At 29.8% G+C, this 22806-nt stretch overlaps 2 protein-coding genes across 2 annotated transcripts; both read right to left on the reverse strand.

Annotated features, from left to right (window-relative positions):
* Positions 1 to 14879: 14879 nt before the first annotated feature.
* On the reverse strand, positions 14880 to 16297 carry LOC143913250 (uncharacterized). Its single transcript, XM_077432927.1, has 2 exons — positions 16164 to 16297; positions 14880 to 15366 (listed from the first exon to the last, which is right to left on the reverse strand). Exons 1-2 carry the CDS (start codon positions 16249 to 16251, stop codon positions 15167 to 15169), a joined length of 288 nt encoding a protein of 95 aa, XP_077289053.1. The 5' UTR covers positions 16252 to 16297; the 3' UTR covers positions 14880 to 15166.
* A 419-nt stretch (positions 16298 to 16716) lies between these two features.
* Positions 16717 to 18320, reverse strand: LOC143913465 (uncharacterized). The gene is made up of 2 exons (XM_077433287.1): positions 18164 to 18320; positions 16717 to 17233 (listed from the first exon to the last, which is right to left on the reverse strand). The coding sequence occupies exons 1-2, from the start codon at positions 18249 to 18251 to the stop codon at positions 17031 to 17033; spliced, it is 291 nt and encodes a 96-aa protein (XP_077289413.1). The 5' UTR covers positions 18252 to 18320; the 3' UTR covers positions 16717 to 17030.
* Positions 18321 to 22806: the final 4486 nt, after the last annotated feature.

A 22806-nucleotide genomic window follows, 5' to 3' on the forward strand; every position in this document is an offset into this window, starting at 1 on the left:
ATGAAATTTTAGCAGGATTTTTAGGTACGTTGATTTAATAAAATTCGCTATTTCCGCGTTTTCATTTCATATATAATGATGTCGAAAGATTTTTTTTTACAAAATGGAAGTTTTACTCTTCGAAAGTTGTACTACCAAGAAATTCACTGAATAAGAAAAATTCCGTAACTTGTCGATAACTTTCTAAGTAGCTAGGAGAATATTAAGCAAGAATGTTTTAGCAACATTTTTATTTTTAGGCAACTGAATGCTTGTGGCTCTTATCGAGTATGTACCTTGGAGGCAGTTGAATATAAAGAAAATTGCAAAGGATTTTCCGTCGAATGGTTTATACTTTCCTTCTACGTGGAAAATGAACAGCTATTACGGGAAAGAACGTTGTAGTGAAATTGGAACGAATTCATAATGTCAACCCACATTTTCTTTTTCTTTTTGTTATGTGTCATCTCCTTAAAAGCAACTGCGACATGGATTTCACAAGTAAATAAAATTTTATGTGAAGGAAAATATCCGTAAAAATATAAAAACCATTTGTTGCACAAATACGATGTGTCTTATGTTAAGAATGCATAAAAGGAGCTTTAGATGACATACATACATATGTACCGTTACGGAAAACTGTATTTCAAATGCAGGCGAAGAAAAGGCTGTCTTTGAGTTGAAATGGTAGCATTTTTCCGTATCATTTTCACCGTAAATTATGTGCAGTACTATGACTAGAACGCCGTATACTGAAGAAAAGAAAAAATATATATACATATATGTACGTGATATAATACATTTTTAAAATATTTTTTTAAGGTAAAATTTTATTTGATCTAATTAAGCTTTGTTTACAAAAACCGTAGTGCTCAGACGTTGAAGTTGCGTAAAAAACGCAATATATAATTATCATTTGAAGTTTTTTTCTTTTCCAGGAAAAATTAAATATTATTAGAACTTTCTTAATATATTCTGGTGCTAATCATAAGATATTGCAATTAATAAAAAGTTAATATCACGATCTCGTTGAATAATATGACGTTAATGAACTAAAATTAAATTTACTTGGCGAAAAATGGCATTTATGATTTTCAAATAACTGCTCAAATTTCAAGGTATGTTCAAATATGACAAAAGAAAAAAAATTGGGATGTGACCAACTCACGACATTACACAAGATAAAAGATCTACTTCCGGCTGTCGGATTTTGTTCAGATTTTATTATTACTTAAAATCACTATAGATATATTATCAAGAAGATAAAAATAATTTAAAAAGGTTAAAATAAAATAATGAAATATTGCCTTAAAATTGACTATTTCCGGTTTACGAATTATGACCAAAACCTTATCGACTCTAATTTTATACATAAAGAATACAAATATAAATGTTCAGCTTGATTCATTCAGGGGTGTGGTAACAATCGTGTGTTCACAACATTTTTGACTTTTATAATAGGAATAAATCTCACTTTCGGTTTATTAAATTTAGTGATCTGTTTTATTTACATCAGATAAATACAAGGAATATATTCGAATTTTCTCGTGGAGAGCATACATGTTTATGGGGTCGAAAAAAATAGTGGAAAAAAATCACAAAAGAGTAAACTGCCACTTCCAGTTACGGATACTTACCAAATTTTAAACATATGGTTTATATACTTGGTTTTAAGCTTAAATTTTTAGATATGAAATTTTAGTTCAATAAACTAAAAGGTTTCCGAGAAAAACATAAAATACTTCGATTCTCTAGTAAAAAATACTACTTCCGGTTGAGGTAAAAATATTTAGATATAAAATTTATAATTGCTATTACACGTAAAAAATTTCATTCTGATTCCGTTAGCGGTTTGGGAGATAATTCAAAAACTTAAAAAAAGAGGACACATGAAGGGAGGTACCATTTCCGGAGGTATCATATCGAAAAAAATTTCAGTAACCGATACAAAGTTTCAGTTCGATAGGACTAACGGTGTTCAAAAAATCTCCAAAATACACATACACATTTTTTTCTGGATTACAATAACTTGATTTTATGATCTAGAAAATTTTTTTTCTAGAGTTCGATTCAGTCAGAATTTTCGCATGATCACAAAACTTCATATATTGCAACTACGTACACAGATATAGTAAATATAATATCCAATTAATTCCTTTACATAATCATTACATGTTTTTTTAATATTATTTTACAGATTACTAATTAATAAACTATCTTTGTGCACATATAAAAATGCGTTAGTAAAATGATATTGATATAAATATATACGTGAATTTTTATATTGCAATGAAAAATAATGTGCTAGGGCATTAAACGTTAAAAACTTGAGAACGCAGTGAAATACGATAACGACACTTTTATTACCTTCGTTAAAAGCGTTATATGCGTTTTTAAATATTAAAATCTAAAAGAAATGATTTTCCAGCACTGATCGCGGAAATGGGAAACTGTATACGAGGATATCTGGGCTCGATTGCTCCGGGAAAACTAAACCCAACACCAGATAATTAGTGAAGGGTAACGTGAGAAAATCTCACGGATCCACCCTTCCGCACTTAAATCAACCTTAATCTCCTGGAAATGCTAATACAATCCTGCTCGTTAACAAGGTTGGGTACAGAGGAAACTGTCAGCCCTAGGATGTGGGTGTGATTAAACTCCATCACTCATTGTTGCCACAAGCCACCAACAATCTAGTTTTATCCGACAGCTTCGCGGCTAAGTATGAGGGCTTAAAAGGGTAAAAGTACGTTCTAAGTATGATCCTTTTTGGTAACGTTTATTTATGTTTACCACGTTTCACATTGCGAATTCCCATTTAATGGTATTCAGTTGATTTCCGCATTTAGGAAAATGGAGATCATGATAAAATATGTACATACATACATACATATGTACATATGTATGTATGCACAAATGCGCGATAAAAGTGGAAATGCCGTATTGATTTTTTCACTTGGTTGATTCACAATACAATTGTAATTTTGCGGATAAATCTAAATGAATTATTTTGCAATGGATTACATACGTATGCATGTTTATAACATGTACGCAGAGTCGATGGAATATTAGATTTTAACGTATATAATGGAATAATGGCTGATATGTATGAAATGTTTTTTCAAGTGTAAAATTTAGAAGCAGTATACATAGACTAGTGGTAAGCATACATATATGTTATGCTTTCGAACAAAGTAGTCATGGGTTTAATCCCACTGTTTGCTACTGGCCAGAACTTGGATATGTGACTCCAGGTCGATCGTTTCCTATCAGAGGTTGCCAGTGTATCTGATTTTCATTGAAACGTTTTTTACAAATTGATATCCCTGTTCTATCTCTCTTGCAAAAATCGAGCTGTTCAGTTTGTATAAATGTATAAATGCTTTGTATAAATTTTTCACTGAAAATAAATATAGAAAAGATACGGAAAATCGGTAACTAAAATTACCCCTAACAATATGAAACTTATTTGATGTAAAAAATAATTAACGTGATCCTGAGTTTGTCTGATTTTGCAGATTTTAGAAATATTAGGTCAAATATTTGATATGGCTACCCTCAATTCTTCGTCTAAATTCGGAAGTCTTTCTTATTTTTTTAGTTTTTATATTAGTTGAGAAACCGCGCTCATACAAATATGATGTTGAGTTGATATGATGAACATTTTCAGTGTCCTCATGTACAGAACTTCTTCTTAGACAGAAATCCAAAATTTATAGTCATTTCCGGAAATTGAATTTTTAGAGTACGATCCGTCCACAGAGAGACCAATTTTTTTCTTCTGGGTACGAAAATCCACAACTCAATCAATCGTATCAATCGTAGCAAATATCAATAGTATCAAAAATCAATCGTATCAATATATGAATCCGTATTCGTATTCAGTTATAGTTTTCTATATTTACATACATATATTGAAGGAAAATAATGTGCAATCTTGTCTTTCAATAAAGTAAAATGTTCTGTTCAGCGGAAATAATTCCCTCGACAATGTTTTTGTTACGTGAAGGAAACATATCTAATTACACTGTTTGACACGACAAATGGTTCAGAGACGAGATATGACTTTTCTTATAGATCTTATGCCCAGTGAACACGAATCTGGTAATAAAAAATGTTGATTGGCTCGATATTCGGAGTTATATGTGTTTTTTAAATTTAATCATCAATTTGAAGACTTTTCAAAATCATCCATACCTTTATGTCTGAAAAAGATTTACAATTCAAACTTTACTTCTAGATAACCACCTGACTTTAGTGTGAAAAAGCAAACATTCGTACTTCCATAGAAATGGAAAGTTTTTTAAAAATGTTTGTTTTTTAAGGTCATGATTTGATGAAATTTACCATATTTACAACTTGGTCTAGTGCTGCTGTGAATGTTTTCGAAACTAGAAATTCTCTATGTAAAAACAGTGCGTAGATATAATATTAGGGTTTCTTGTCTTTTAAAGGGTAACAAATCCTTTAAATGAACCTATCATTTACGAAGTTCTATCCGCACAAATTCCTACACATAACTCCCATGATATTTTAAATTGTTTTAAATATGAACAAATATAATCAAAAACGTCTAGTCCTGCCGTACGCGTGGTATGTTCTTTGCAGAATAGATATTGATTCACTATTTTGTTTTAATCTATGAAACCAAAGAATCGTATTTTCACTATTTCGCGGATTTTTCTGTTTTTACAATTATTTTCGCGGTACACCAGTTAAGAGCCACTGCTTTATAGGAATCAATAATGAAAATGGTACGTAATTATTAATTATATTTTTAAATTAAATACGATATCTATGGTCAACCCTTGTACAGAAGTATTATAAGTTACAAGGCAAATACAAACAACGATTAACATCCACATATACATCTATCACATATCCAAGGTTTGATCAGCAGCATACGGGATAGAACCCGTGACAACACAAATCAAAAACATTATATGCTAACCATTGACATAATGTGCTACCATTTTATGTGGTTCGGTGATTATTCACGTCACTAAAATCTCGATCACGGAACATCTGTCACCCAAAAACTCCTAGTACTAACGAGAACTCGATTGTTAGATATTTCGTATTCGAGATTTTTGCGGCAACGATTGTCGTGCGCGCGACTGCAATGTGCGCAATATTCCGTTTACCGGTTTATGTATGTATGTAGTTTATGTCAAATGCCCAATGTTATAATTGTGTTAAATGATTTAAATGCATATGTATATATGTAAATATATGTACTTGACTTTTTCGAATAAAGTAATCTGTATGATTTAAAAACAAATAAAGATTATTTTATGATACAAATACAGATGAAATTGTTATTGGTTTTTAAAACTTGGTATACAAAATAAGTTGAACTTCTTCCGTAAATTGTATTGTGTCACTCAGATGTCTGGCATTCAAGCTTATTCTGACGTTTATATGGGATTTTTATGTTTGCGATAAAAAAAAATATACGTACACGTAAAATATTAAAATGTAGCATCATATCCAATAGAGTGGTGAAAACAACTTAAGTGCCTGAAACGACGCACTTTGAATAATATACGATGCTGTGAATTCACACTTATCCGGTTATAATAAACCTAAAGATTAAATAATACATATACGTATTCCAAGTGTTATCAACAACAGCTTTGCCTTATCAGTGATTCGTTTACACTAGCGAATGGATAATAAACTCATCGTAGAAGGGTGTGAGTTGTATGTAGTAGTTGGTAAGCGTTTATTAATATTATATATTAAAAATAATAAAAAAAATTACGTTAAGTATATTGATATTGTACAGATTTAAAATGCTTTGAGGAGGTTTTACTATTGGTAATTTTCGAATAAGGGAATAAGGGTCAATTATGGTCGGTCAATGGGTACTTGGGGTTTACGTAAACGGGCAATTTTGCTTTTGTAGGCAACTTAACCGTTTCAATATAAATATGTATACATATATGTATACGCCATACTTTTTAACGCTGTACAAATTAATGTGCTGACGATGTTCACAATGTAAACATCGATTATTAAGTTAATTTTTCTTTTAAAGTTCTTTAATTTAGATAACTTGTTTCCATACAAAATTTAATTTTTTACTGGTGATATTGATATTTTTGGGAAATAAGTGTGTAGGATGGAAAATTTGAATGCGTATTTTCATTACAGTATTAATTTCGTTGGTTGAAATCCATTTACTCGTTGAGAAAACATTTTTTATAAATGAGTTGAGTTGTTCGAAGCAAATGAAATTATTTTCATAAGCCAACAGAATTTTTTATATCAAAATAAGTTTAATTTCGAGCGCTTTTTATGTACTCTGTATGTAAATTCGTTTGGAAAAATTTTGTCTTTTTGACTGTCGGCTTTCAAACTGTTTCAAGTTTTTCTGTTTCAAACTGTTTTTATATACAATGTTTTTATATACATTGTTTTATATTTATATATATATATATATATATATATATATATATATATATATATATATATATATTTTTTATTTTATTTTTTTATTTTATTTTATTAATTGAAAAATCAACAGACAGGATGTACAGAGATAGGTATAAAAAAAACAAAAAGTAAATAAATAATATATGTAACATCCGAGTCCAATAATAGATTTTTACAAAAATGAAAAAGATAAATATAAGGAAAACAAATTAAAAAGTAAAGAATAAAGGCATGACAAAATATGTAGTACATTGCATAATTAAACTATAGTATTAAAATATTTGCAAAAGGTTATAAGATAGAATATAAGAAGAAATTGAAATTTACAAATATAAAAAACAAATGAAAAAGGTAAATACAAAATAAACAAATGAAAAGGAAAAGAATGAAAGCTATAATATGATTAAATAGCACATTACATAACTAAACTAAAGTATAAAAATAATGGAAATATTGAAAAAATAGAATAGGAGAAAAAATGAATCAATCGGTCAAGATTCTCTTGATGTTAGACCTGAATTGATGTAGGGAAATACCAAACAGATCAACCTCATTCAGCTCTCCGTTAAACATACGATAAACGCGCTGCAGATAAAAATATTTTTGGGAATTAGTATTGAAAGGATCAAGTGAAAAGAGTGCAACGCGTCTAGAGTATCGAACTGGGATTCTGAAATTAACCTTATTCAGTAAATCAGAACAATCAAGAAAACCATTTATGAGCTTAAAGAAGAATATAGCATCAGAATGTCGTCGCCTGACAGAAAGATTGTTAAAAGAAAGGATTTTTAAAATGTCGGAAACAGTAGAATGGGTATAGGTAGGAAAAAGGTAGCGTAAGGATTTAATAAATTTAAGTTGAATTTTCTCAATACAATTAATATGGGATAAATAAAAAGGTGACCAGATAATTGAGGCAAATTCAAGGTGAGACCTTACAAAGGAAAAATAAAGTAATTTTAGTACATAAGGATCATTAAAGGGTTTTGTTGAGCGGAGTAGGAATCCAAGAGATTTAAATGCTTTGTTGGTAATAAAAGAAATATGTTCAGAGAAATCTAGTTTATTATTGAGTATTACACCAAGATCCTTAATAGAAGATGACGTGTTAAGGATTGAATGATTTAATTGATATTGATTAGTAATAATTGACTTATTTCTAGTGAAATTTAAAATAGAGCATTTTTCTAGATTAATAAAAAGATCATTATTTAAACAATATATAGAGAATCTATCTAGATCTTCTTGTATCTTATGACAATCGTCTATGGTGTATATAGGTTTGTAAATTTTTAAATCATCAGCGTAAAGAAGTATAAAGGAATGTTTGAAGATGTATGAGATATCATTAATATAGAGTAAAAAGAATAAGGGACCTAAATGCGACCCTTGTGGGACACCAGAAGGAATATGTCTAAGTGATGATCTAAAACCATTGAGAATTATGATTTGGTGACGATTTAGTATATACGAAGAGATCCAACGAAATAAATTTCCTCGGATTCCGACGGACCAAAGTTTATTGAGTAAAAGGTTGTGATTGATTTTATCAAAAGCTTTAGAGAAATCCGTATAAACGACGTCTATTTGGATTCGTTTGTCCATATAAGATGTGAGAGTACTAGTGAAATTAAGCAGGTTAGTCTCTACCGATCTCCCCTTAAAAAAACCATGTTGTTCAGGTATAATGTAGTTTTTGAAATTGGAGAAAAGGAAATTATAGATAATTTTTTCAAAGATTTTACTAATGACAGATAGTTTAGATATAGGACGGTAATTCTCAATAAGATTCTTATCACCTTTTTTAAAAATAGGGGTAATGTAAGATAATTTCCAATAGTCAGGAAATATACCGTTAGACATAGAAAGATTGAAAAGGATTGTTATGGGAAGAGATAATGGGACAGCACATTTAACAAGGAAAAAAGAAGGCAAACCATCACAACCCGCACCAAGATTAACATTGAGAGAGTTGATGTGACTGAGTACAGTAGATAAGTCAAAATGAAAAGTAGATAAGTTACAAGAAGAAGTATCTGTATTAGAGATAGAAAGGTTAATGGTAGAATCACTATTGAAAGTGGAGTCAAAATAGTCAGCAAAAATGGTACAGATTTCAGAACCATGTGAAGCCGACTTATTTCCATAATACATTACGGAAGGATATGAAGAGGAGGTATTTTTTTTTGAATTTATATATGACCAAAATGATTTGGGATTAGTTTTAATATTATTTTGAATAAGAGAAATATAATTTCTAAAGCAGATTAAAGAATATTTTTTAATTCGAGCTCTTAATAGTGAAAAACTTTGATAATCTAAGGGATTTGAATAAATTTTAAATTTTTTATGGAATTTGTTTTTTTCTTTTATTATTTTAATAAGAGACGATGTAAACCAGGGGGGATATTTGGTACGTTTAGATTTAAGAGTAAAAGGGACGTGGCATTCAATAATATTTTGTAAGGTATCGTAAAATTTTTTACAAGCTAAATCAATATTTAAATTGGACAAAAGTGAATTCCAATTGATATCGCTTAAAATTGGAATAATTGTAGCATAGTCAGCTTTTCTAAAGAGGAAAGTTTTATTATAATTATAATTCAAGGGTGAAGATTTGTTGTAAATTATTGAGATGCAAAAGGATAAATGATGAGAATCTTCATGGATTAGCGTAGAGTCAGCACGAGAAATATATAAGGGGAAACTACTAATAGCTAGGTCAAGAATACGATTATTAGTATTTGATAAATAATTGTATTGATATAGTTTATTATAAGATAAGAATTGAGTAAAGGAAAGGGAAGAAAAATTAATACAATTGGAAGGAAATAGATGCAGATTTGAGTCGTATTTTGTCCAATCAATAGTGGGAAGATTGTAATCACCGAGTAAAATGAATCGATCCTCTGGATAATTGGTTATTAGATCAGATACTTTATTTAAATGGGTAACTAATAGAGTTTGGTGAGAATTACCAGGAGGAATATAGACAGTACAGATATTTAGTTTAAAAAATTTAGTGGTAATAGTAATCCAAAGGTCTTCTGTGGAAGTTAACCAATTATTTTGAATGACAGAGGGTAGATTATTTTTCACAGCTATGATTACACCACCACCAAATATTTGGTTATGAAGAGAATAATCTCTGTCACGTCGAAACACCTGATATCTGGCATCAAAAAACTCACTATTATTGAATGAGTCATTTAGCCAAGTTTCTGATAGACAGATAATATCATAATTATTAACTAATACATTTTGAAGAAAAGAGTCAGATTTAGTTCGGAGACCTCTGACATTTTGATAATAAATGACAAGACGATTAGAAGACATTGTAAAAAAGGAAGAAGATAGAGCACGTAGTGATATAAATATAAATATCCATATGCATAAATGAAAATAGATATATGCATATAAACATACACATAACTGCATACACAGATAAAGATATGGAATTATTAAGCAAACCATCCTTGGTGATACCAGTTGAAATGCAAAGGTATACATAGACACAAATATAAAAATGAACTCGTACCTTTTTTAGTTTATGAGTAAAATATATGTAAATAGCATAGTTATATAGTAATAATAAAAATAATAAATTATATAGCCATACGTACATAATTGTTTGCACATACATTATAATATGTGATGCAGACCAGTAGACAATAAATGCATAGATAATTATTAGGTAATTAAAATTTAATATTGCACTTAGTCATTTGATTTTGCAAAGATCTGATTCTTTTGAGATTTGTATGATATTGGAGCTTGCACTTTTTCTAATCATGATCTTGCAATCTTTAACCCACAAGTAGGCGTAGTTATATTCAGTTTTCAATTGGCGTGCTCGCTTCAATAATAATTTATTCGTTGGTGTAAGGTGATCCGTGACGTATAGGGTGGTGGGCGGGCCTGGAATATTGATGTCGTTGGTGGTGATGCCGCGGCGGGCGCGCACGGCCGCCATCAGCAGCTCCTTACGACGGCGCTGAGTGACCACTGAGGTACGACCACTGATGACGTGCGCACACTCACATCGCTGTTGCCCTCTCGCTGTTGCTGTTGCTGTTGCTGTTGCTGTGAACCTGCAACGCCCTGGGACGGGTACGGCCGCACACGGTGTATGGTGTCAATATCTGTGTCGCACAATTTGTGACCCACGACAGCACATAAGTCATATAATATAGACACTAGATTTTCACCCTTTTTCATAGGTATTACCGGATATTTCTACATTGTTTTTTCTAGAGAATTGATCTTGCAGATTGTTTTCTTGTTTCAGTTCAACAATAGTATTTTGCGCCTCAATTAAACCTTTATTTACATCAGAAAAGCAGGAAATTTTCTTTTCAGCAGTGGTTAGTCTCCCATCAAATTCATCAGACTTAGCCTCTATTGTGAATAATTTATTGTTTATGTCTGTGATTACAGATTTTATGTTTTCAAACTCATTTTTCATGGTATTAAAGTCTGCTCGAAAGCTTTTAATTTCATTAAGTATATCAAATAAAGATGGCTGAGGACTGATGACTGAATCTTGAGAACTGAGCATTAGCGAAGAGGACTGAGACGGCGGAAGGGGGTTAGGATGGATACGGCAAGAAACGCATCGCCATTTTTCCTTATTCTTTGACGTCATTTTTTTGTATTTTGTTTCCGAAATCCCCACACAATCATGGTGGAAAGGTTCTTCACAAAGCTCGCACAGCACATACATAATTAGTCAACAACACAACACTTTTGCATTTATAGCAAATCATTGTTAAGTATTATTAGTTATTAGCGTCACAATTTATAATTTAAATAAGAGAATATTCTCAAAATTTCGCACAAAAATATGTATGAAATAAATAGTTTTTTGTTTAACAATGTTGCATTATGCTGTAATATTGTAAATATGCTCTGGGTTCGAGAGTTAATATATAATTTCAGAAATCAGTTTGATCACGTTCGTTGCCAAACGAATATTATTTGAAGAAACAAAAGAACTTTTTTTTTTTTTTTTTTTCTTCTTTTTTTTTTCAAGTGAAAATTTTCTTTAAAATATAACCTTAGAAATCAGTTTAACCACTGTATTTAATCACAATTGCAAAAATTTTAATCAAAAATTAAAGCAACACCAATAACTCTACACAATATGCAAAACACGACACCATTAACCGACAATATTTACGAAAAAAGCATCCAAATAGCGGACGAGCAAAACAACGAACCAGCTAGTTATTATGCTACCTAGCAACTATATATATATATATATATATATATATGTATATATATATATATATATATATATATATATATATATATATATATATATATCCAGTTTGTCATGTCAGGAAGAATCTTTCTCAATGATCGAACGAGTGTTATTGGTTTTACTTTTGACCAAGATCGTCATTTTTCTCCAGAAATTAATCAGGTTGCCATCTTCCTCAAAAAGAGTTTTCAGAAGACTTGACGATAAAGACGTTTCATTTACGATTTAACACCTTGGTCCATGGAACGAATCAAAGATGTCATATTAGGGAGCAAAAATTTTGTAACCATAAGTCCATCATTTCTTTTTGAACCCATCTTCAAAAATCGCCCTGTCCATCCATGCCCCTTTCTGACTATAATAATTGACGGAAGATTTTTCATTTCAGTTCCCTTAAAAGATCGTGGCTTCTTTGCTTTCCCAATCACCAAAAGTTTCAATTTATGAGTTCCTGATGCGTTTCCGCAACACATTACAGTTATCCTTTCTTGGACGTTTTATGTTATTTATTTATTTAGGAGCGGACTTTTCTCTCATTAAAGCCAGTGTTTTTGTCAGCAAGCACTTCCAGTACAGGCATGTTTCATCTGCATTATAGATTTGATCGGGTTGCAAATTTTCTCTTTGCAAATATTCTCGAAATTTTATGCAGAATTCATCAGCAATTGAAAATAATTAAACATGCGTATGTTCCGAAAAAATCTGCTCTGTACTACTGTTTGTTATGTACTTCTGCGCTGATTAAAAGCGAGTGAAAGAATTAACGCAATAGTAAAAGACATTTAAAAAGGGAACGAAAAACATTTCTCTTGACATCATTTGTTTCAAATAACACGCGTGCTTACGGTCGCAATCAATCGGTGCGTCTCATAATCATATAAGAAAAAAATTAAATTAATTTAAAAAATATAATTAATATTTTTCAAGCACGGATAATCCGCAAACCGGATAATCCGCCCCCAGATAATCGAGAGTATACTGTACATTGTACCGTTTACCATGCATACATTCTTTTCGATCTTTTGACTTAAGATCTTTCGATTTTCGATCTTTGCTTTCCAATATTTGCTTTTCGATCTTTTGTCTTTCCATGCAGTGAACCAGACCCATATATAATATTATATGTATGATAAGTAAGTAATATTCTTGTGAACCTAACATGTGTTTTATTCAATAGGAGCACTTTATTTTCAGAACGTTCAGGAAAGAGAAAAACATAAATCGAGTGTTTAAATGAATTGATGCGGATTTTAAAACTCGAATTCGAAATGCCAGAGAGACTAAGTTATGTTTCATAAAATACATTTATTTCACAAATATCAGAAGGGAAGTGAGTTTTTCCATCACATGTGACGTTTAATATTATTTTCATGTGATATGTACATATGTACATACATACATACATATGTACATATGTATTTAAATTTCACACAAATTTAACATAAAAAAATAAACAGTAGGAAAACGAAGTCGATGTGTGCTAATCAAATACACACAATATCTATGTACATATATATGAACATTAAATGTATGTTTGTATCTATATTATGATCAAAATATATACTTAAATTTTTTCAATACGTATGTACATTTGAAGTACGTTTAATTTCTTGCTTTGGTTAGCTTTTCACGTGAAACGATTTTCAGCCACGCTTTTGTAATCGATTAAGAAAATAATGCTTAATATTTCGGGTTCATTATTCAAACAAGATAATATATATGGTAGGATAATATATACATATGTATGTGCGTAGTATACGGTGTGTGATTGTTAAGAATTGGATAGTTAAAAAAAATACATTAAAGCATTAATGGGATTTTTAATGTACAAATTATACATACATTGTGTCAACAAAATATTTTCATTTATCTTCCCAGCCATAATAGGAGGCGCTGTTTTTAAATTGCATCTTGCAAAAAAGTGATAACTCAATTTTTTAACCGAGTCTCAGAAGTCGAGGCAATTTTATATTTAATTGGCGCCCATAAAATAACAATTCGTATAAAGGCCCACCATTTAATCCGGAGATGTCTTGTCATTTGATCCAGCCGTAAGGGTTATTTTCACCCCGGATAAATTGCGATATTTTTATAAATATGAATGATCTTTACACCTACTTGTACATAAAATACATTACATTATATTATGTATATACCATGTAGTATCAATTTCGAAGCAAGTCCGTCGAGTTTCGGTGAAACTATTATTATCTTATCTGTTAGTATATCGACATTTTAACGAATCTCATCTGTTATCGTTATAGGTTTATATCATACAATATTTGACAGAATTTGTATAATGTTAGTATAGATATAATATTTTCTTTATAATAAATCTACTACGTAAACAAATATGTATGTGGAATATCAATCGAAGTAATAGAAAATAATAAACGGTCTTTAAACGAGGATAATAATATAACAGTGTTCTTTGGCATGGTACATTATATCTACATATATGTACATATTCCCAAGGGGTATTTGAACTTACGTTAATATTGAATACAAAAGAAAATTTTGGCTAAATTGATGTACTTCATACTCGACGTTATAGTCATAGGTACATATAATAGAACACGTATATTGAAACACATACATATATTTACATATTACTCGTATATATATATATGTATATATATATAAACAAATGAATATTTACTATTAAATTAGTCATTTTTAAGCTGTATATATTACAAACACTGAGCGAAGCCGGGTAAAACAACTAGTAGTCTATATGAATACAAAATGTAAATACATTTCATACAACAATACAACCTTGTATAAACCATACCGTATATTCAAAGACGGTCTTTCAGAGCAGATTGATGATACTTAAACATGATGAAACGTTTTGTTCCAATGTGATTTAAATTAAAATAAGTCCCATTAACCTTTCATTTCGATTATTATATAATTTAAAGTAAATTAAAGATCTAATATTAATATCAGTCGATTCATTCATTCGTAGAATATTCTTCGGAATCTTAATGGGATCAAAATTTCAAAACTAACTGAGCATATTTGAACTGAACGTAAAAGCAATATCATCTTAATAATACAGATTGTGTACAACGGATTAATACACAATGATTACAAAATATAATCATCTTCATCTGTAATACACAAATGCACTGACATGATTCAAGGTTTAGCTCAAGCTATTTTTGTCATTGGCGGAAATAAATAATAGACAAATAGTTGTTATAAAGTCGTTATTGTTTATATATTAAATATATGTATATAGAAAACAACGTGATTAACCTTGACATTGGAAGAACGAAAATCTTCAACACAAAATGCACTACAAATGTAAGTATCTATTGTCGTATGAAGGTCATATCGTATATGAAAAGTTGAATTTAAATACGATTATAAATAAAATTAAACGGTATATGAATCTTTAGTACTAATTACAGGCTGTTTTGTTAATAAATTGATAAAAAACATAATATATCATCATTCTTGGATATTTTAAATGGGTTTTTATTTTGGACAGTCCTCCAGTTTGACGCATTTTCCAGAGGACTCGTCTTTTACTGTCGGTTCGTCACAATCACATCTGGATAAGTCGCAGATTGGTCCCATGTCCCGTTTTTCAGGTTCTTTACAAGTCCTTTCCGACCAAGTAGGAGATCGGCAAGCAGACAGGTAGGCGCGAGTTCCTTCAGGACATTCGTATCTACCTGATTTGTTAAACATATTATATTATTACAAAAAAAAAATTACAAAAATTTTAAGATGTGATGCATTAACTATAGTCATGGAGGAATATAAATTTCTGCCGATTCAATTGCAATTTTTTAATTTAGGTAAAATTATTACGTAACAAACTTTCTTGTTAGAAACGGAATATATAAAGTGCGAACAATGTAGGAGAGCGAAATATGTTTTTCTTATGAAGTAAATTTTTGTTGAAAATGCTAAATTATGATTAACACTGATGAAATGTGAGTTCTGATTTATTAAACAAATATATGCAGGTGGATTCATTTAATTATTAATATTATCACGACTATGTAATGGCTATTTATTATACGGAAATGTTCATGGTCCGTTGAATTTCGAAATAAGCGAGTTTCACTAGAATAACTTGACAAAATGTCATTCCAATTCGTTAAATAATTTTTCAGGTAGTCAGTCAAAGTACACGACAAAGAAGGGTATGAAGAAAAAATATAACATTACAGAAAAAAAATTAAGAAAATATGTTTTCGTTAATTAGTGTAATTATTGTACATAAAAAATATTATTATATTTAAAAAGAAAATTTTCAAATAACAATTAAAGTTAAATAACACAAGCACTTAATTTCTACTAAATTCAATTAAATACCCTTAGTACTGATGAAAAGCTATTTTCAGAACTTCTACGGATCATTTTTTTTCGAAATCATCACTGGATATCGATAAGCAAGATAAATTTAACATTATTAAAATATATATACATATGTACATATGTGTATATATTGAATAATACTTACATTGTCCGAAAGAGTACAAGCATCCTCTTTCGTGAGATACAGCTACAGCCACCAGAGCAAAGATCAAAAGCAATATAAACACCTTCATACTTGATTATGTCGTTAACCTAACGAATGGTCGAAAATCAATGTCAGGATCATATAACGACACACGCCTTTATACTTATCGACGATAGCACGTGATTAAAATAAATATGTTGGAAGAACACATAACACGTTTAACCTTGTGCAGCGAAAAAAAAACAAAAATGAGACATGCCTCACTATTTGTCAAACACAAATATGTATTATATGTATTATACAATGATATCGTATATCTAATAATATGTATGTAATTATAGATATTCATTTTATCGTGTATTTATCCTATCATGAATAATAAACCTTGTTTATACTTAACTTAATACATTTCAGCAGCATAGCTCAGTATTTAAATTTGTATAAATTTACGTTTAACATTTGGTTATAAAAACTCATTGTTTATAAAATCGAGGCAACACGGATTTCAAAATAAGGGTATTATAATTTGATGTAAAATAATAATGTGTTGATTAATGACTGATATACATTTTCGTAAGTACATTTTATTAGAAATCTGATACACAAATAAAGACCGAAAAACAATCAATAAGCAGTATCGAATATTGCGTCTAAAGACTTTGAAAATCTATTATCAATCATGCTATTCACAAGACGTCCTTTGTATAGCCGTTTGCATACATTGAAGTAAGACCAATAAATATATTAGTTGAATATTTATATAACAAAATATATACATATAGCAAAATAAACAAATAGAAATATTTAAACCAAATGTATTCGAAAAAAAGGGGAAATAAACATCGCTTTTGAATAATTTAGTTGGCATTATTGTTTTGGACAGTCTTCCAGTTTGACACATTTTCCAGTAGCCTTGTTTTTAACTGTCGGCTCATCGCATTCACATCTTGATAAGTCACAGATTGCTCCCATGTCTCGCTTCGTAGGTTCTTCACAAGTCTTTTCAGACCAAGTGGGAGATTGGCAAGATGACACGTAAGCATGAGTTCCTTCAGGACATTCGTATTGACCTGATTTGTTAAACACATTATTTAGAAATATATATATATATATATATATATATATATATATATATATATATATATACATATATATATATATATATATATATATATATATATATATATATATATATATATATATATATATATATAATATATATATATATATATATATATATATATATATATATATATATATATATATATATATATATATATATATATATATACATATATATATATATATATATATATATATATATATATATATATATATATATATATATATATATATATATAATATATACATATATATGTATATATAAATATAAAAAGCAAAAAAAAATTTGTAGAATCAAAAACGTGCAATAGAAATTAAATTCTTCCCAAAAACCCTTATACGCGAGATCTTGGTTGTATGAGGATTTATCGATTACCTTAATGCGCTCGTTATAATATAAATATTACGAGTAATGGCAATATTACCGAATCTTGTTTAAACTGAATTTGACTGTAATCTACAGGAAAAGCTCAGAAAAAAATTGTACCAATTAAAAAAGAATTATCCTGGTAGTCGGAATCAAAATATAAGATATGAAGTGAAAATGTATATATTTTCAATATTTTATTATAATATTAAGTTTTTTTTTTCAGGCAAATATTAATGATTTAATAAAAAATTTTAACGGTAAAATTTAGGCAATCACTTTTGTCTCGAAGGAATTTTCATGAAGCTTATACTACTGAAGAGGCAGTCTTCTAGCCCTATTGGCATAGATCAATTGCACAATGAGGATGAATTCACAAATTTTTCACTCACTCAGAAATTCCACAATCCATCTTTTTCTCTAATAACCATACCATCGATTTGATAAGATATGGTCAAAGACAAAAAATACTAAGAAAATGATGGAAAATAAAATATCCGGAAATACTCACATCGCCCTAAAATATATTGACATCCTCGTTCGTGCGATACAGCTGCGGCCACCAGAGCCAAGACCAAATATAATATAAAGACCTTCATATTTGTAGTTCACCTCACGAACGAACGAAAATCAATGTCAGGATCAGATATCATCATACGCCTTTATACTCGTCGGAGACAATAACGTGATTAAAATAAGTATGTATGTATAAGTAGTATGTCGGCAAAACAAAATACACAAAATATAATCACGTTTAACCTTGCGCAGTGCAAAAAGTCAAATCTATTCATACTTCAGAAATACATGTGAAATACAAATACCAATACATATTTTATTTTATTTTATTTTATTGTCACAAATCAATACACACTCGCCATTACAGATTTGCTCCAATGCGACGGGTGTACGTTAATGAAATACATAAACAATCAGAAATCAGAAATACAGTAATACATACATATACAATCAGAATATATAGAATATAACAATTAATCAGAAATAATAATCATAGTGACATCTATGGATTTCAGATTACTGTGTATAATTAATACAAATTATACACAGGCAGATTTTTGTGACAACAGGATTAGATTTAATACCAATTTTCAGGAACCGTTTCAGCAATGATCAGATAAAATTGGCAAACTCTGATAGAGAAACGATCGATTTGGAGTCACAAAACCCCCAAATCTAACCAGCAGTGGCGAGGACACGAACCTATGACCTCAGTGATGCTAAATATATACGCTATCACTAAGCCAAACTGCTGTATATATTGGTAGCCAAAAAAGTTCATGCCTTTTTGTATTACACATGTATATTAATAATTAAATAAAGAAATATATTTTCTGGAAAATGTTATTCATTAAAATAGTTTTTATAATCCACAACCGAGGAGATACAAGTTTGTAAATCCCGTTTTTATTGTACGTGTGTCTATATAGAAGTGGAAAATCGACCAACCTTTAATTGTGAAATCGTCTCTTTCACACGTCATTATCTGGTACAAACAATATGATATTTGGTTAAAGAAAAGTTGGGAAAATATGGGAAGTAGAATTTCATACACTTTTTCATCAGAAGATTCATGCATTTCCTAAAAGCATCGTCAGAGCGATCAACGCCAGACGAAAATCTTTAAAACCATTTTTTTAAATCGATTACACTGTTCGACACGAAAAATGGTTCAGAGACGAGATATAACTTTTCTTATAGATCTATGCCCAGTAAATACGAATCTAGTAATAAAAAATGTTGATTGGCTCGAGATTTCGGGATATATGTGTTTTATAAATCGCGCGATTTTTCTATATTTTGGTGTTGTTCTGTCGATGTCTCAAAATCTGTCAATTTTCTGTTCAAAATGAATGTTGGAATCTATAGTCGGGTATTTTATCTTTCATTTGTAGTACTTTTCAGCTTTCAAATCTTTCTAAGTAGTCATCCAGTTCAAATCAAACGTCAAAAGTACATATTTTTACTTGGGATTTTTTTCCACTGTTAATACTATTTTATATTGAGGTTTTTCTATTGAAACATATTTATTGAGATAGTGTTCTGGCCACACTATCTTTTTTTCCACATATTTATTGAGATAGTGTTCTGGCCACACTAAATTTCGACCTAAAAGCTCGTACTAGTATTTACTCGTATTTACACGAATCTGAATTGAATTAATAGGGATAATATATATAATTGTCTTTATATTAGAAGTAAATAAAATTCCACTTAGAAAAATCAGTTTCGTGTTCACTGAGCATAGATAGATCTATAAGAAAAGTAATATCTCGTCTCTGAACCAAAAAAAATCGTCATTTGTCGAACAGTGTTCTTTAGCATATACATACATATGTGATACATACATATGTGTTTTATCTACATACATACAGACGCTGCCAAAGTCCTTGATTTTAATTTAAATCAAAATGAAACATAGAATAGGTTAAAAATGTTAACATATTCAAATTATACTCGATTCAATGGGCATTTTAATAAGTGATACAAAACGTACATTACAATGTTGAAATGATCTAATTGACAAATATATATGTACTGATCACCAATCATGCAACCTCTCAAATGACAATAATAATATAAAGTGATACGTATTTACATATGTACGTATATACACACATATGTCTCTTTGAATCGTGCATCAGTGCATGAATATTAAATTCGTGGATTTTTGTTTGTTCATGAACAAACAAGTTGAAATAATAAATATCATATAATATTTCAATAAGTACAAAATATAGGATACATTTTCAATAAAATTTAATTCGGCTGCTTGTTCATGCAATTAAGGTAATACAAATATGAAAATTCGATCCGAAATATTGTAGCATGTAAATTATTAACAAATATATATATACATATATTTATGTTTATATGTATCTACACAGATACTTGTGTATGTACATTTGTATGTGTGTTGTACGAAATAAAACCGTAAGTCGATTTTAAATATTGAATATGTACTGTGTTGAAGGACATGAAAACACATAAATGTATATGTATTTTGTCAATCGTGATATTCGAGAAACGTATTTGCATAGCAGTTTACATTGAAGTAAGACAACTTAATTTTCCTTTTAATATCTTAGTTGAATAGTTTAACTCAAATAGGTACATTTACCATTGTAAAAAAATATGTTTTAAATTATTTTTACTTGAAATGAACATCTGTATATAAATTTGTAATTAATAAGCGTTTTTGGATATTTTAATTAGTTACATTTTATTTATTTATTTTTATCTTTATTTTAAGTTTGAGTTTGGACCATTGTGGCATTACAGTCCCTGATGTCCCTGATGTGCCACAATGGTCGAAAAATACAGAGAAAAAAATAAAATTATATACACAGACAAAAAAAAGATTAATACATAATCGAAAAACAATTGCATTATAATAATAGCAGATAAAGTAAAAGATCAAATAATAAAATACGAAGAAGGGAATGTCTTGCACCTATAACCAGTACCAATATATAAGAACCATCTGCAAATACAAAACATCCCTGCGAGGCCCAAATGGTAGAGAGACGATCAAAATTCCACTCATACATCACATTCAATTATAAAATAATGATGAACGCAGGCTACCAGGCAAATATGCTAAAAATAATTGCCGATAACCTACGCTCACTGAGGTGGAAAATATCACATTCAGGCTCAGCAGCAACGATTTTATTGAGAAGTCGGATAGCTCTTAGAATACGAGCCATCCGACAAAGAACTGTGGAAGCAGGAGGTACAACCATCAATTACTGATGTCTACCACACACATAATTATTACGGATAAAAAGTCTCAACTGTTATATTAATTAGGACAGCCTAATTTCCCAGACGGCTTGTATTTTACAGTCTGCTCGTCACATTCACACATGGATAAATCGCAAATTGCGCCATGTCTCGCTTTTGAGGTTCTCGACAAGTTCTTTCAGACCAAGTAGGAGATCGAAACGTAGACGTGATTCGTGGAAATCTGATTTTAAAGCATATTATTACTTGATTTAATTAATTTTAACGTATCATAGCGATATAAGTTTTCGCGAGATTAAAACAAAAAATTCAATTTTTATTTTATTTATTTATATAATTTTAGCTATCTAGCTAATTTAATCAAAATTTGCATGAGGTAGCGAGATAGTAAGAAAGTTTCTCCCTTTCCTAACCCCAGTCTACATACTTGGGTTCACCCAAAGCTAACTTAACTCTTATTTTCCATCGAGTTTCACCATAGCAAATATCAAAAGCAATACAAAGATCTCCATACATGCTTTGACGTTCGTCGTATAAATGGACTAAAATCGATGTCAGAGCTATTTGCAGTCAAACGACTTTATCCTGGTCGGAGAAAACAAGTGATAAAACAAAAAAACAGACAAACATACAACATATTCAGCTTTGCACGGTGCAAAAAGACAAAAAAGATCCATGCTTCAAATCTTAACGCAAACAATTAATATTTACTTTTGCTCAAACGCTAAATAATGCTTTGGGATGAAATTGAAGAAAATAAGCATGTATGTAAGTATAGACTTTTGCTTCTACATGTGTATGTAATAAAATTATTAATATTATATATTAAATGCATACAGCGCATATTATTATTACAATACAAATCGCTACGCGTACGAGTATGTGACTGTTTCAATTTATAATGCATACACATGTGTCTAGATGAGTATTTGCCTTAACGGAGTCTAATAGGCTTTAAAAGGGCCATTATTGAATTTTAAATAATGGGGCATGTACTTAGCTAGCAAGAATAATCGTCGATAAGTATATAGATTGTGTGAAATCTGACACACAAATACAACCGCAAACCGTAAATTTGAAGACAACACAATCGCTACACTCTAAAAGTATCAGTACATAAATAGTGTATTCAGATATTTACGTCCTATTGTCAATTTTCAGAGGTTTTATTGAATTAATGAAAGAGTTTATATGCTATGAATTTTCTCACAAATTAATCAAGTTAACAAGTGTTGTCAAAATTTAAATTTTGAGATATTAAATAGTTGAATGAATGTTTCAAGAACGAAACAAATGATGTTGCATATGGATTAATGGCGAAACTTTTGAAAGTCAAATTTATATGAAATTTAATTGAAAAGTTCAAATTGAAATTTATATGATGTCAAATGA

Source organism: Arctopsyche grandis, chromosome 6, assembly GCF_051622035.1.
Source record: "Arctopsyche grandis isolate Sample6627 chromosome 6, ASM5162203v2, whole genome shotgun sequence".
Taxonomy (NCBI): domain Eukaryota; kingdom Metazoa; phylum Arthropoda; class Insecta; order Trichoptera; family Hydropsychidae; genus Arctopsyche; species Arctopsyche grandis.

What these genes read in the sequence shown, in the direction of transcription:
- LOC143913250 (XM_077432927.1), bottom strand. Translation starts at nt 16,251, where the DNA reads ATGAAGGTGTTTATATTGCTTTTGATCTTTGCTCTGGTGGCTGTAGCT. An exon ending in CTTGTACTCTTTCGGACAAT is followed by an intron (nt 15,367 to 16,163) that starts GTAAGTATTATT and finishes TTAACAAATCAG; the next exon opens with GTAGATACGAATGTCCTGAA.
- LOC143913465 (XM_077433287.1), bottom strand. Translation starts at nt 18,251, where the DNA reads ATGAAGGTCTTTATATTATATTTGGTCTTGGCTCTGGTGGCCGCAGCT. An exon ending in TCAATATATTTTAGGGCGAT is followed by an intron (nt 17,234 to 18,163) that starts GTGAGTATTTCC and finishes TTAACAAATCAG; the next exon opens with GTCAATACGAATGTCCTGAA.